The following is a 15,588-nucleotide window of genomic DNA, read 5'->3' as shown; positions in this document are numbered from 1 at the left end:
TACAAGTGAGAACACACATGCATGTGTTTTTAATGTATGCTTTCTAACTGCACTGACATACGTCAGGTCACATAAGGTTATTTTCACAATTATTGATTTAGACAAGTACATGCAACAGTTATAATCCCATTATTAATGTGCTTTTCTGATTGTGACATCCAATCCAGAATCCTGCTGTCTAGCTGTCGCTGGATTGGTTGATCCACAGGGCCATGCTCACATCCAGATGCTGCTTATGTACCATCACCCACACCTGCAACCAATGTTCTTAAGCATGTTCTGCTCCCTTTGTCCTTGCTCAGTTTTGACATTTGTTTATCCTTCTTTCCAACGTCTTGGTGCTGTGGTCTTGGTTTGAATTTTGATCTTTCCTCTGAATTGATCTGATCTGTTCCTGGGTCTTTTGGATTGTTCTCCGGTTTCTGGTTTTGCTTTGCTTGTTGATCATCTGACCTTACTTAGTACTGCAGCCTTGTCCAACCCACTTGAACAGGCTGCTTGAGTTCTGTTAGCACTGACTACATGGAGGCTTACCTATCATAGAGAAAAAGGCTGGCAGGCAGAAGACGAGGCTTGGTGGGTGTGTAGAGATCAAGGTGTTCCAATTTTCCTGAGATGCTCAGGACCTTGGAATCAGAGGTGGAAATTTCAGGTCCAGAAAGTACAAGTTCTGACCAGTTGAGTACTCTGTGATTGTGAATATGTTCAACTGGTTGGTTGAAACAAAATTCTGGACTGGATTTGTACTTTCTGGACCGCAACTTTACAACTCTGCTTGGAACAAAGTTCTCTTTAAATCTGCTTCTTCTTGTGACATAATATACAACAGATTCTGCAATATTCTAAATACAAACTGTACAGCAACACAAAACATTGATTCCAGCCTCTTCATTGGTCTACATGTATAGGAGTCAACATGTTTATTGTTTTTTTTTTACAAAAGAATGTCCTTCATATAATGGAACTAAAGACATAACAATGTGAAGATACTTAAAGTGAGGTATTTGATTAAGTGGAGTCATCTTTAAATAACATTAAATCATTTCAATAAATCAGTTCTGTGTGCTAATGTCTAACATTATATGCTTAATACGGATGACTGGCATTTCCAATTAAATGCCAATTAAGGTGGCTGTACACAAGTTTTGTCATACATATGTCAGCTGGTGCCTAAGCCTCCTGCATGCCACCTTAAGAGGGGAAAGTCATTAAAGAAGGAACCTAGAGATGGCTATTCTACCGCATATGCAAATGCCCCATTCACTTCTGTCGCATATCCTGTATCACATCTGCAATGTGTGGCTGCCTTCCATATCACCTTAAATGGTAAACACTTTGTCTTCAGACAGAAATGCATCTCCTGTTAATCCAGAACCCTTTGATAAATATACAGCCACAACCAAAGTTAAAATGTTTGGATGATGTGTTTTATGCATTCTGTCTAATGTATCCTTTGCCGGTTTCCACGCTGAAGAAGAGATTTGGACAGCGGTGTAGTAAGCCAGTAGTGACCGCTTTCACCCGAAGTACGGGGGCCCGTTTTGAAAGTTGTAGTCTGGACAGACTTTTTGCACCAGCCTGTAATCGATGCTGAAGAAGGAGATATGGATGCAGATGACCTTCAATGGTTTGGTGCACAGCCAGGTCGCATTGGACTGTGTGTGTTCCACGAAGCAAAGCTGTGAGGGATCATATAGACAAGGTTTAGCCTTGTAACCTTGGACAGTTGTCTTGTACTCTACCCGGCAATTGAGGGCTTTAGCCTCTTTGGGGTCAGAGGTCAACTGGTGCTGCCTCTGTGGGAAGAGCCTTGGCTGCAGATATGGCTGAAACCCCTCGAACTCTACAACTTTGGATGGGGGCACAACACTGACTGACACGTTTCCCAGGCTGGAAGAGTTGTGCCTGAAGTAGATACTGAAAGTGCCATTGACGTGGTCCACAATTTTGCCTGTAACCAGCAGACTGAACTTTACGGTCTTAATGTTAACGTAGAATTCGCCCCAGCTGAAGTTTTTCTTGGTCTTGAGAGCTGGCTTCAGGGAGGGCTTGCGCTTTGAAGGGTAGCTTGTCTGGTAATGAAGGAGGGAATGATTTTGCACCCTGGTAGATGGTTTTGGTCGGCTGTAGTTGAGGGGTTTAGATTTCAAGGGGGTGTTGATTATATGGAATACAGCTGCTCCCATGGGAGTGTGTGGGGCCTTTAGCATATAGTCAGAGTCTCTCTGCTTTTCCCGGCTTTGTACCTAAGGGCAGAGACACAGCAAGGTTTAGAGACGAAGTAATTTCAAAAAGCATTTGCAACACATCCATGTGCAAACAGCTGATTTCTCCATCCTGTCCTGGACCTGAAACATTGCTGCTAATTCTGATTTCATTGCTTTCGCTCTTTCTCCTGATCTCAGAAAGGGATTTCAGAAGCACTTTCAATCTTTCCTTGTAGCAAATTTATTGTACTTTAGTCATATTTTTATTCTATAATTGATTGAATTTATTCTGTTCTCATGCAGCACAACAGGTTTCCTGTTTGATGGATGAGCACTGCTGGCTATTCAGGCTGTAACTTTTCTCTATTAACTTAATCTTCTGTCAGGGTGATTATTCATACAGCTCTGGAAGTGTTTTCCATCAAAGATGTCCTCCACAATCCATCATAAATTTAGCAATCATAGAGCACATAGTGTACAGCGTGGCACAAATTTACACACCCTCACACATGAATGGCTGAGTAGAAACTGACTTCCTCAAAAATTATATGACTAAAGCCTTTATTGGGATTGTAATAAAACCAGGGAGAAAACTGTGATGCAGTCTGGGATCACCAGTGTTTGTGTTTTCAGCTAGTAGTGATGTTCTCGATTCATGTTAATACTGGTCATTTATTTAATTTCAGATACCTTCATGTGACCCACAAAGACTTTCTTCAAATGTCTGTGAGAAACAGCACAACTGGAAATAATGAACAAGGAATAATGAGAAAAGAATTATTATTTTAGAGGCTACTTTTAAATGATCCAGTAAAGAAGGAAAATGATTTACACACTGTTTAGGCCCATTCTGAATAAATTTGATGTAAATACCTAGTGTGGTGTCACCAGGCAGTTTTTAGTCATAAAAAGTAAGGAAGGTGTTCAGCAAGCCCGCATTCTGCACCTGTTGGCTGGCTTCCAGTGGAATATAACCACAGAGAACACACAAATGGCATATTGGGAGATCCAGCTATGACATCACAACTGGCACTGCCAAATTCGTCTGATGGAAACAGATAACACAAAAGAGGAACCAACTCAATAAACTTAATTAACACAGTTGCCCCAAAGAGGGCAAAAAGTTGTGAATGGCACACAGACGATTGCTGACTTACATTCCCAGAAAGAATGTTGCTGTAAGTTTGGGTCGAATCCCAAGTTTTATAACCCATGTACAAACTATTCTCAGTGGCCACTTTGTTAGGTATATCTGCTGATTAACGCAAACAGCCTGCTCCTCCAAACAAAGCAAATCATGTGGCTACAACGGAATGCATACAACACACAGACAAGAAGTTCAGTCAGACTGTTTAAGCATTAGAACGGCTATGATGCATGATGCACGTGTCTTTGAATGTGATGTGTTTGCTGGTGCTAGATGTGGTTGTTTCAGAAACTGAGGAACAGCCACCTTTCTGGGGATTTTCACACACAACAGTGTCTGCATTTTACAGGGAATGGTGCAACAAACCAAAAAAAAACCTCCAGTGAATGGCAGTTTTGAGGGTGTAGAATCCCTGTTAATTAGAGAGGTCAGATGATAATTTCCAGGCTGATTAAACTAAACAGAAATGCCACAAATACAAAAATAACAAATCATTACAACAGCAGTATGCAACTTGGTATCTCAGAATGTCCAATTCCTCTACGGTTGATATTCCTTATTCTGCACTGCATTTGTACTTCACAACGGTCCCCTTAGTTCACACCAGGTTCCAAGAGGAGCTGAAGAAAATGATAATTGTTTGGTATGCATCATAGCCAGCAATGACTCAAATAATGACAGCTTTTCTATTCTTCTTAAATAAGAACAGTGATGCTAAAGGCAATTCCTTAATCATAATCATTGATCTAAAAAATTGCTACTGCATGAAGTATGGAAGCCAAGATGCAGTTATAAATTTTCAATCGATTCAGGGGTTTTAAAATTTACAGCAGTGGAGAGAAAAGGGGCAGAGAGTGCCAGTCTGTGTGCCTGTCACGGCCGCCGGAGGAGCGATGCGGGGTTATTTGACTGACGGTGACTGAATTCCCCCCTGATCAGAACTTATCAACACTTAGCATGTGCAAAAGCACAGGCAAATTAGTAGGGAGAAGGAAGTGCCAGGCTGTTTAAAGAGTGGGGGTGGAGTAGGGGAAATGGAAATGTATGCATATGAGGGGGTGTCTCTGGAAGTGGGGGCTGTCACGCAGGGAGAGGGAGAGCAGACATGCCTCAGATATGGCAGACTTCCATAGGCCTGTTTTTACAACCCTTCATCCTATGGTTACTGTAACTTTACCTGATATGTTCCAGTGCACATAATTGTGTGAAATAAATATGAAATCTGGTGAACACTGATATTTCACTAAAACCTGATCCTGGAGTGCTGGTGTTATAGTTTATGTGGTGATTCTGTTAACGCGTGACAGTGTTTATGTATCCATGTACATGTGTGTCAACAGATTTGTCAGTTTTGTAAAAGTGAAATAAAATTGTAAATATGTGGAATTGCAAATGCACATACTTCAAGTTTCTTAAATACAGTGGTACCTCAGTTCTCGAACTCATTAGAACTCGAATTTCTTAAAAGTCGAACCAACCACTTCGGAAAAAAATTACCTAGTACTCGATCTGAATCTCAGAAGTCAAACCGTGAACGCTGACCTAAGATAACTTGTACGCGCGGGAAATGAGTCAGGAAGCACATCTCTCAGCGGAAACAAAGGGTAAAGCTTCAGTCTCAGCCTCGCATTAGCTGTGATAGCACCGTGCATGTTTATACTAGCTGAATACATATATTTAGACAGTAAAAATACATTTAGACAATGATAGACAGTAACAGTAATTATTATTACATAATAAAATACATTTTAAAATAAAGATTTTAAAATGTAATTAATTAAATAATTAATTATTTTTATATTAATAATAAACCATTAATACATTTAATTATAATAATATTGTCTTTGGAGCAAGGACTGAACGGAAATAAAGGCGCAGACGTCAGGGTATCGGGGAATACGGGGTTTAATTACAGGTAAGGCAGGCAAAACACAGACAAACAGTACAATGACCGGACTGGGGAAACAAACTGAAACGCAGACGAAATACAGAGGACTAATGACAACAACCAGAAACAGCTGATCACACGGGGATTCCACACAGGGTTAACGAGGGGGCGTGGCACACGGAAGGAGCGGACGATCGGGCCAGGACACATTGTTTGGATACATCTATTTTCTTACTTTACAAATTACTGTTTTGATAAATGTGCTTAGATGTGTTCAGTACAGTATATGCTCTTCTTGTTTTATCCGGTTCATTTTGTGTTTAAATGCTAAAAATAAACATATTTAGGTGTAATTTTTTGGGGCCAGGAATTGGTTTTCCATTATTTCTTATGGGGAAAATTCGATCACAACTCGAACTTTTTAGGATTCGGTCCGGAGTTCTGAACGGATCAATTTCGAGTTCTGAGGTACCACTGTATATATTTGAAGAGCAATCTTTTTTCATAAGGGATTCAATTTTATATTCATAGGCAGCTACATCACCTTTACAAATGCATGCATGTTTGTTATATTTTATTTTATTTGGCTCTCCAAACTTGATGAATCTGCTTATGTCCACTTCAAAAATAAGTGTATGCATTCCACCTGAAGGTGCTTGACACCAGTTAATAGGATCACCATTTAAAACATAACACCAGTATCCTGCAGGTTTTCTATCCTACCAGATGAGTTACTATCTGCCTATAGATCAGGTGTGGTTACCAGGTAGGATGGAAAACCTGCTGAATGCTGACACTCCAGGATCAGGGTAGCCTACCCCTGCTCTGAATAGTTGTTTGATGTGTGATTTGTTCATTACTTTGGCAGACTGCTGAGATTTGACATCTCTCTTCTTGTTGTTGTATTTAAAGGCTACTGGTGTGCTACATGGTGTCTGTAACATGCTGGTCAGCTGACCAACTTGCTGCATCACATTTAAAAACCCAGATGTGATCTTTTTAAATGAACTGTGGCCTTCAGAACAGATATTAATGACCAAAAATCTTCTCTTGCCTCTTCATTAAAAGATATTTAGCTTGCCATTATACATCTGAATGACATGGAAAATTATAAGTGGCTGCAACTGTAATGAAAATTTCCAAAATTTTTCGTTAGTTAGCAAAATTGAGTCATGATAACTTTTAACAGTAGATATACATCTACCAATGTACACAGAGCAATAGCCATGCCAAAACTTTAATAGTATGTTCAAATATACAGAACTCTTCACTGGGACAATGTAAAACTCCCTCACTGAATTCTCTTAACCTGCAAAGTGAAACATTTTTTCGCCCAAGTACTGTAACTTTATGCAGCTCATTATCCTTTCCCTAGACAATGTCCTGAACAGGTTAATTTAGACATAATATTTAAGACTGTACACATAATATTTATGAGAGACTGAGAATACATTCAATTAATACACTCTATTCATTGAATACAGATATTGAATGATGCATAAAATGCTATAGTATAAATTCACACTGCAGCCTCTGTATTTCTTGCATTTTATAAAAACGCATACATGCTCCAGTAAAACATATATTTACATTTCTTTTCCTCTTGAGTATAAAGTAACCTTAATACCTTTCAGTGATTCCACTAAAACTAATCGTGCAGGACACCTTGATCAATGTTTCCACACCAAGGCGTCATGCCCAGTATCACCACTCCATCCTTTGTATCAGAAAACGTTTTGGTGGCTTACAAACTACCAGCAGGATAGGTCACATGCACCACCGCCCTCACAGGGATCTCTGGAAATTTTTCCTACCGTCTCTCACAGATATTCAGCTGAACATGACTGCTCTTTCATAACTGGCAGTGATGGATTTTCAGATTCAAACAATCTATTTTGTGTGGCTCGACAGAATGTAAATAAAAGCCAGAAGCAGAAGGGTGTGATGGAAGACTCTCTGTTGTCGCTACTCTCCACACACTTCACTCATTCAATTTCTTTTCATTTCCCGACTTGCTGTCGCATAACCAGAACTTCATATCAAAGGAAATGTGAAAAAGGGGAGAATCCAAAAATCACAAAAATCAGAGAAAAGCTATTGTCTTCAGTAACAAGCTGTACGGAGGCCAAGAGTCTGCCTGTTCATCCATTGACCCATTTCTGACCTAAACGAAAATGTGTGATCCACATAACGCGGGGAGAATAATACACAGACGTTCAGGGTTTGAACCCTCAATCATAGGGATACAGGGCAAAAACTACTCACTCAACCACCCACCACCAGGAAACCAGGAAAGCACCAGGAAATGAAAATGTACAAAGAAAGAGTTAATCATTTTCTGTTGTTCTCTTCTCCTTCATGACGTTAGCCAATGCAGGGCCCTGAATAATTATCTTTATCACTATCTGGAATCTCTCTATAGAGTTTCTGTGGCTTTCTTTGTGTACAATGAACTATTTCCTGAACTATTTCAATTTAGGGCATCGCATTAGCGGTCTTCGTTTTCCTTAGATTCGTGTCTTAGAGAAGTTCATTTACATGTCGCCATTTTTGCATGCTCTGTAATTCTATATCTTAAAAAGTTCCAGTGAACCTTTTCCTGTAGCTGCCTTAGGGAAATTGCAAAGCACCAATTACTGATATTTCTAAAGTTCCACTCTTAGGACTTCGAAAGTTAGAGCAAAGGCAGCAGCTGGAGTTACTTGGCTCTGTTTTGACCTTAAGCAAACTCTAAGCATACATCCGTTTATAAGGGAAATGCAAAAAAGTGTGAGGTGTTGAATATATCAGGTATTCTCACATTCTTACCAAATGCACCCATACCACTTTCTGTGAGGCCGGTATAGGACATTCCAAGAATTATTTTTGACATAACCGTGTCACACTTTCTGTTCATATTCTGTAGTCCCCAAACGACTTCCAGTGTGGCGAGGATGTGCCCAGTAATAAACTAGCATCTCTTCCAGTTTGCTCCCTGCCTCATGTCCTGCTTTGCCTGGGATAGACTCTGGCTCACTGTACTGGAAAGGCAGTTAAGGAAGTTGAATGGAACAAGTACTTTATGTTCTTGAATAAATACATTGAACATGTTATATTAAAACAATAAAGATCATTCCAACCCTTGGTATGCCAAGCCACCTGCTCTTTAAGCTATTATACACTTCATCTTTGTCACACAACACTCCACACCCAATAATACTCTAATAATACTCCAACAATACTATAATCCAAGGGCAATATGCATGAATGCTTACACAAGTGAACATATGAACACACAAATATATGCACTCATGATTACACATGTGCATTCATACCCACACACAACCGCTAGCAAATACACATACTGAGATACTCTATAAAATGCAAACATACACAGATACTCACAGACATAGATGCACATTTTTAGGCTAACAATGTATCTGTGGAAACATTTGCCAGGAGGGTAAATGCTTGGGGAGAGACACCAATTTTCAGATTTAATGTAAAAATATGTGGTGTGACAAACAGGAAAATGGCTCAGTAGAGACGCAGTTTTCCCATTCTGTAGCAAGGCTTGTGAAATAATATGACATTTAAAAGCTAAAGAAAATCTGGATCCCCTTGTCTCTTTGGTACAGGCATTCAAGTTTAAAGTAGAAAAGATACCGTCGAAACGACAACAATGTATTGGACAGCCCCCTCCCCCCTCCCCCCATTTAATCCCTATTCCTCCCACGCCCCCCAACCTCTACAATTTCTAGAATTACTGGATAAACTGGAAATGTGAAAGCCAATAATTGTGTTTTGTGTTCTAGTGACACATAACTCTGAAACCACACCTATTCATTTATTGCACGTTCCACTTACATTCCAACATCTTTATGGTTAAGATGGTTAACCGTATTTGGTTGTGAATGTCTTAATGTCCATAAATGAAAATGTAATTTATATTATTCATATTTCTAAATATTTACGTTCAATGGCCACTTTATTAGGTGCATCTGTTCGACTGCCCTTTTAAGCAAATATCTAATCAGGGAATCATATGCCAGCAGCACAATGTATAAAATCATGCAGATACAAGTCAAGAGCTTCAGTTAATGTTCACATCAAATACCAGAGGGTGAAAGGTGATTTAAGTGACTTTGAGCGTGGTGTGGTTGATGGTGCCAGATGGACTGGAAGGAATATTTCAGAAACTGCTGCTCTGCTGGGATTTTCACGCACAACCATGTTGAGAGTCTACAGAGAATGAGCAGAAAAAGAACAAAAAACATCCAGTGAGCAGTTCACTGAGTGCAAAAGGCTTGTTGATGGCAGAGGTCAGAGAAGAATGGCCAGATTGGTTCAAGCTGATAGGGAACAGTAACTCAAATATCCACTCGTTACAACCAAGGTATGCAGAAGAGCATCTCTGAATGTACAACAGATCAAACCCTGAAGCAGATGGGCTACAGCAGCAGAGGACCACACTGGATGCCACTCCAGTTAGCTAAGGCTATAGTGGCCACGGACACACCAAAATTGAACAATAGAAAACTGGAAAAATGTTATCTGGTCAAATGAGTTTTGATTTCTGCTGCAACATTCAGATGATTTGAGAGGTCCAGATCTTCACCCATTAAATGTGACTGCAAAGTTTGGAAAAGATCCTTAAAATACTTTGCGAGTTATTGCTCTAATGAGATCAAGTGCACCTACAGAATGCGTCTGCAAAGTTTTAAAAAAGTTCCATCGAATACTATTTGAGTTATTATCTTAACAAGAAATTGTCTATGGCAGTAGAGGCAGTAGGAGTAGTGGATTTGGCGCACCAGTCAAAAAAACCATATGCATTCCCCATCCACGGAATACAATTATGAGAATAAGAAGCATGAATAAGATCAACAAATCGCAAAGAGCCCCAAATTTTTCCTAAACTTCCAAACTTTATCATGTTATACTTGTGATTCGGTCTTTTCCTGCAAGACTCCTATTAGGTGTCTGTATGTCACCATGCTTCTGATTGAAATGCCACTATAACTCCTGTTGCTTTTATGTCAAAGTGATTCCTGTGTGAAGTATAACTGCAGTCATTTTAAAAGCATACTACTGCGTATACTTCTGTGAGTGTATCACTAATTCGTGATCCAAAACTTTCACACTGCAAGTAGGCTACAGTGGTACCTCAGAACTCGAACTTAATCCGTTCATACCTCCGGATCGAATTCTAAAAAGTTCGAGATCTGATCGAATTTTCCCCATAAGAAATAATGGAAAACCAATTAATTGGTTCCCAGCCCCAAAAAATGACACCTAAATATGTTTTTTTTAGCATTTAAACGCAAAATGAACCGGATAAAAGAAGAAGAGCATATACTGTACTAAACACATCTAAGCACATTTATCAGTAATTTGTAAAGTAAGAAAATAAATGTATCCAAACAATGTGTAAAATTAAAAAAAAAAACAATGTGTCCTGCCCCGATCGTCCGCTCCTTCCGTGTGCCACGCCCCCTCACTAACCCCGTTTGGAATCCAAGTGTGATCAGCTGTTTCTGGTTGTTTTCATTAGCCCTCTGTATTTCGTCCGCGTTTCAGTTTGTTTCCCCACTCCGGTTATTGTATTGTTTGTCTGTGTTTTGCCTGCCTTACCTGTAATTAAACCTCGTATTCCCCAATACACTGACATCTGCGCCTTTGTCTCCATTCCGTCCCCACTCGCGCGACAATATTATTATAATTAAATGTATTAATGGTTTATTATCAATATTAAAATAATGAATAAGAAATCTTTATTTTTAAATGTATTTTATTATATAATAATATTCACTGTTACTGTCAATCATTGTCTAAATGTATTTTACTGTCTAAATAAATTGTATTCAGTTAGTGTAAACATGCACGATACTATCACAGCGAATGTGAGGCTGAGACTGAAGCTTTACCCTTTGTTGAAGATGTGCTTCGTGACTCATTTCCCCGCGCGTACAAGTTATCTTAGGTCAGCGTTCACGGTTTGACTTCTGAGATTCAGATCGAGTACTAGGTAATTTTTTTTCGAACTGGTTGGTTCGACTTTTAAGAAATTCGAGTTCTAATGAGTTTGAGAACTGAGGTACCACTGTATTTGAATTTTTTTTTTTCAATCTCAGCATTCAAACATTACATATTCCAGGACTGTCCCCAATGATAACTGATTACTGTTCAATATATGTACTTAAGTCCATTCTGGAAAAGTCTGGTCAGAGCTGTACGTTTGAAAACCAACTGGGATCACATATGCGGAAAGTTGATGTGCGAGTCTGTCACCAGGCGACATTAGCCTCCAGGACACTACAACAGCCTGTGGGCTTCTGTCCCTTCTCTTCCTGTGGAGTTCTGATCCAATTTTCATCATTCACACCCTCTCTGCTGCAAAAGAAGGAGCACTTACGTGTCATTCACCTAGCACCCAACAACAATGTATTTCCGGATATTAGGAATATAATTACTTTAGGTGTATTTTTTTCTGCAGGCTCTCTCAATGTCTCTAGTAGGAAATTAAACACATTTGAAAAAACACACAATAGTAGGATGATAACCAATACACAAACAGACAAACTAGAAACTGCATGAAAATCAGTGAATAACATATTTAATACCATTCCAGCTTTAGCCCTGTGCATGGAAAACATTGTAGATAAGTGGATCAGTGTCTCTATAGATGGATGATTAGGAATTGAATATTTTACTAAATTAATATGCTGCATTAAAACTTGGTTGCATAGTTTGAGAAAGATGGCATGATTTAGATCTGTGGATAAACCAAATACCCAGCAGTGAACATCAGTAAAGGGTTAGTTTGCTAGCTAATGCTACTAACACTTAACTACCATTATAGCAGCTGTCTCAGTAAATATGCCAGTAGTCCCTGCATATAATTGCTAATGTTTTTTTTTTTATTTAAAAAGTGTTCATTAAAATATATGTAGTAATAATATTCAGCATGAAATCTATCACTTTTAGACTTTTAGAATTGACTTCTTCTTTTTAATGTTTTGTTTATTTATGCAAAAAAAAAAATCTAGATTTAGAAAATATCATCATCATTCATTTTACAGTCCAGTGCAGGGTCTCAAGGGAGCTTAGAGTAATAGTGTAACACAAGAAGAAAATGCAAACGCTACACAAACACTACCTACGAATTTCAAACAAAAGTCTTACTCACTTAGTGTTACTCAAAGCCACAATGCCACCAAGAATATCAATATATTATATGAATAGGGGAAACAGTAAGAATCCACTTGTCTTGATATGCCTGAGGTACATAATTGTTTTCTCAAAGACAAATGCACTACTGGATAGATGTTTTTCATTGTCATCCGTCAGTTCATATCTAGAACGAAACCCATTGCATTGTTCTTCATTTTCATAACCGTGGACAGCTTCCAGTCAAGATAACACAATTTTGTCTACTTCAATGCAGGCACACAAATTTTGATATTTGCACTTAAAATGTTTTGTGTATTCCTATACTGTGATGCTACTTTGTAAACAGGAAAGTAGGGTTGTATTGATAACACTAAGTTGGAAGTCTTAACTGGACACATACATGTAAGAGTAAACAAATTCTGGAGGTAATGCAATCGATAAAAATGCACAACTGTGCTGCTTGATCTCTAAAAGGAATGAGATTTTATGATGAAAGCGTTCAACTTTAGCTGATAGTACTCATAATGCAGAAGCTAAATGTCTCAAGCCTGAACATCCTCAGATGTTGTAGTACATCAAATATAAACTTTCATTAACACAAATTCGGGAGAAAGACATACGTGGTCCACTTCGACCCTGTACGATTAAGTCCTTAACAACCCTGAAGTCCCCACATTCTGCCATGATCCAGCATTTGCTGTTTCTTGTATTAAGTAACCGATATTCACCATACGCTATAACCAGAATTTAGCCACTTAGAAAGACAAAAAAAAAAGGTAATCTTGCAGTGTTAGTTTCGGTGCTTAAATAATTTTATTATAAAATGACGTTGTTCGCATTAATAGATACCTTTATTTAAGTCGGACAATTCATTTAGTTCACGGAGTTTAACGTATATCGCGCATTTACGTTTTCCTTGAGAAATTAAGTTAAACCCGAAGTACAGTAAAGAGAATTTCCAATGTATTCGAAATCAGCGGTGAGGGGTGCAGATGGACGTTAGTCAGGCGAGCAGCATCTGCTTACCTTCATTAGGACCCAGTGAAAGAAGATCGTAAAACACCAACGGAGCATCTTCATCGCGTACTTAACGGTACACCTCACGCAAATCACTAGGCTATAGGTTCTGGCTGAACTTAAATGAATACGGCTTCAGTGACTGGAAACAAGTCTAAAATGCTTATTGTAGTTGGATGGATTTACTATAAATGAAGACTTTTTAAATTCAACTTTTAAAGAACTTCTTATAAATTTTAAAATCCCATGCTGGAAATAAAAGCGTACCGACTAAGGTTTGTATTTCAAAAATAAATTTAAAAATTAATCTAATATGGTAAATATTCGGGTTTCCTCAACAAGACGGAATCTGCCAGTTTGTGGCATAAGCGTTTTCTTCTTTCTTATTTTCATCCAGTCTGTCAGTCACAGACAAGACACGCGCACTCACACACACACACTGCCGCGCGAACAGACGCGCGCGCTCACACACACACACACACACACACACAGCCGCGCGCACAGACGCGCGCGCTCACACACACACAGGCTGCTCGGACACGGACATACTCGTGTTTTCCATTTGTAGTCTGCAAGGAACACCTGTTAATGGCACCAGTTTTCATATTTTTCAAAGAACTGCTCATTTTATTTTAACAGACGAGTATAAATAATCAACAAGAAAACGCTTAAAGTTTTTCATCCAGATTGCTTCTGCAGTTAAGCCCTGCAGTTAACTGCAGTTAAACATTTAAGTTTTCCCCCATTACGGAAAACTCTATTTTATAAAAATCGGTGACTGCTATGAAAAAACTAAAAATGCAAAAACTCTTGTATTTTGTTAGGTTACTTATGGTTATGGTTAGGGCAGGGTAGGGGTTAAGGTTGTCATAGTTAGCGTTAGCATTTTTCCCATTGAAATGAATGAGCGGTCCCCATAATGATATGTTTACCCTACATGTGTGTGTGTGTGTGTGTGTGTGTGCGTCCACCCTGTGCTGTGTGAGTAGTCGGGGTGGTCAGCATGGTGGGCTGTGTGTGAGTTGTAGGAGTGAGTGGAAAACTGACAAGTGACGAAAGTTTTGGCTGTAGCAGCACGACAATGAATATTGAGCCTGTGGAGCTCCTGACGAACAGTTTCAGTGGAAACAGGAGAGTTGAGGTGAGCATTTAATTCTGCAGTGAGTTGGGCAGCTGTGGTTTTATGTTTTTTGGATACAGCCTGGTTTAGTGCCCGGACATCCCATTCAGACAGCTTCCTCTTGCATCCACAGATACTCTTGTTTGATGTGGTTCGTCCTATGTGGTGGTATGCTGACATAGTCCTGGATACCGTGGTTCTCCATACATCACAAAGACTTGCTGTCCTAGTCACAGATGTGCAAGTGAGATGTGCACCAACAATTTCTCCTCTTTTGAGCTCTGATATGTCTCCTATTTTTTTGTGTGAATCGCAATATTTTATATACAGTTGTGCTATTATCCTGCTAATTCAATCTTCACACTCTGCCCTTATAGATGGAATGTGTGATCAGTGAAGATTGGCCACCAGGCCACACTTACATGGGTGTGAAACCTCAAACTAGTTTGGCCAGTGTTTCAGTTTCACCAACTGTCCAACCTAAAAATATTTAGGCTAACCTGAGGAATCTAGATGGACCAATGGAAATGAACAATCTGAATGCAGTAATGGGTACTTGTGAAAATACACATAGAGCAGAAGAGCTTTATGAAATTATAATTTTAAGAGTCACTGACTAGCAGGGTTTAAATATAGACTGAGCCTGGTCGAGCGCAGTTCCACCTCCTTATGTCCAAATCGCACCTTGCTGGAGCGGAACTCCGCCTCCTTAAACATTAATCTTTTTTTCCTAATGTCCCAAAATTTTGCAAAAGTTCAAAATAAAGTTTTTTATTTTAATATTAATTTTCATTAGTAGCTCTGTGCCATGGATGTGCATTTTCACTTATTTCACTTACCATACTGCTGCCAAAACTTCACTTAGTAGCTAGACTCTGCTAGAGGTAAGATGTGAAAGAAGCAATCCATGAATAACTGATATTTTGATGCATTTTCATGAGGGCATTAAGAATATTAAAAATAGAGTAAGCAAGAATAGTACTTGATTCATTTTTAAGTTTCATTTTAATGTCATGTTTTAAAAAAATGAAGTCCTATGTAACCATACAATATGTTC

At 38.9% G+C, this 15,588-nt stretch overlaps 1 protein-coding gene across 1 annotated transcript; it reads right to left on the bottom strand.

Moving 5' to 3' along the window:
* On the bottom strand, positions 1–13,850 carry LOC111844693 (neurexophilin-4-like). Its single transcript, XM_023813391.2, has 2 exons — positions 13,421–13,850; positions 1–2,246 (listed from the first exon to the last, which is right to left on the bottom strand). Exons 1-2 carry the CDS (start codon positions 13,472–13,474, stop codon positions 1,518–1,520), a joined length of 783 nt encoding a protein of 260 aa, XP_023669159.2. The 5' UTR covers positions 13,475–13,850; the 3' UTR covers positions 1–1,517.
* Positions 13,851–15,588: the final 1,738 nt, after the last annotated feature.

Source organism: Paramormyrops kingsleyae, chromosome 6, assembly GCF_048594095.1.
Source record: "Paramormyrops kingsleyae isolate MSU_618 chromosome 6, PKINGS_0.4, whole genome shotgun sequence".
NCBI lineage: Eukaryota > Metazoa > Chordata > Actinopteri > Osteoglossiformes > Mormyridae > Paramormyrops > Paramormyrops kingsleyae.
This window is presented reverse-complemented; position numbering and strand designations above follow the sequence as displayed.

What these genes read in the sequence shown, in the direction of transcription:
- LOC111844693 (XM_023813391.2), bottom strand. Translation starts at nt 13,474, where the DNA reads ATGAAGATGCTCCGTTGGTGTTTTACGATCTTCTTTCACTGGGTCCTA. An exon ending in TTCACTGGGTCCTAATGAAG is followed by an intron (nt 2,247 to 13,420) that starts GTAAGCAGATGC and finishes CTCTGCCCTTAG; the next exon opens with GTACAAAGCCGGGAAAAGCA.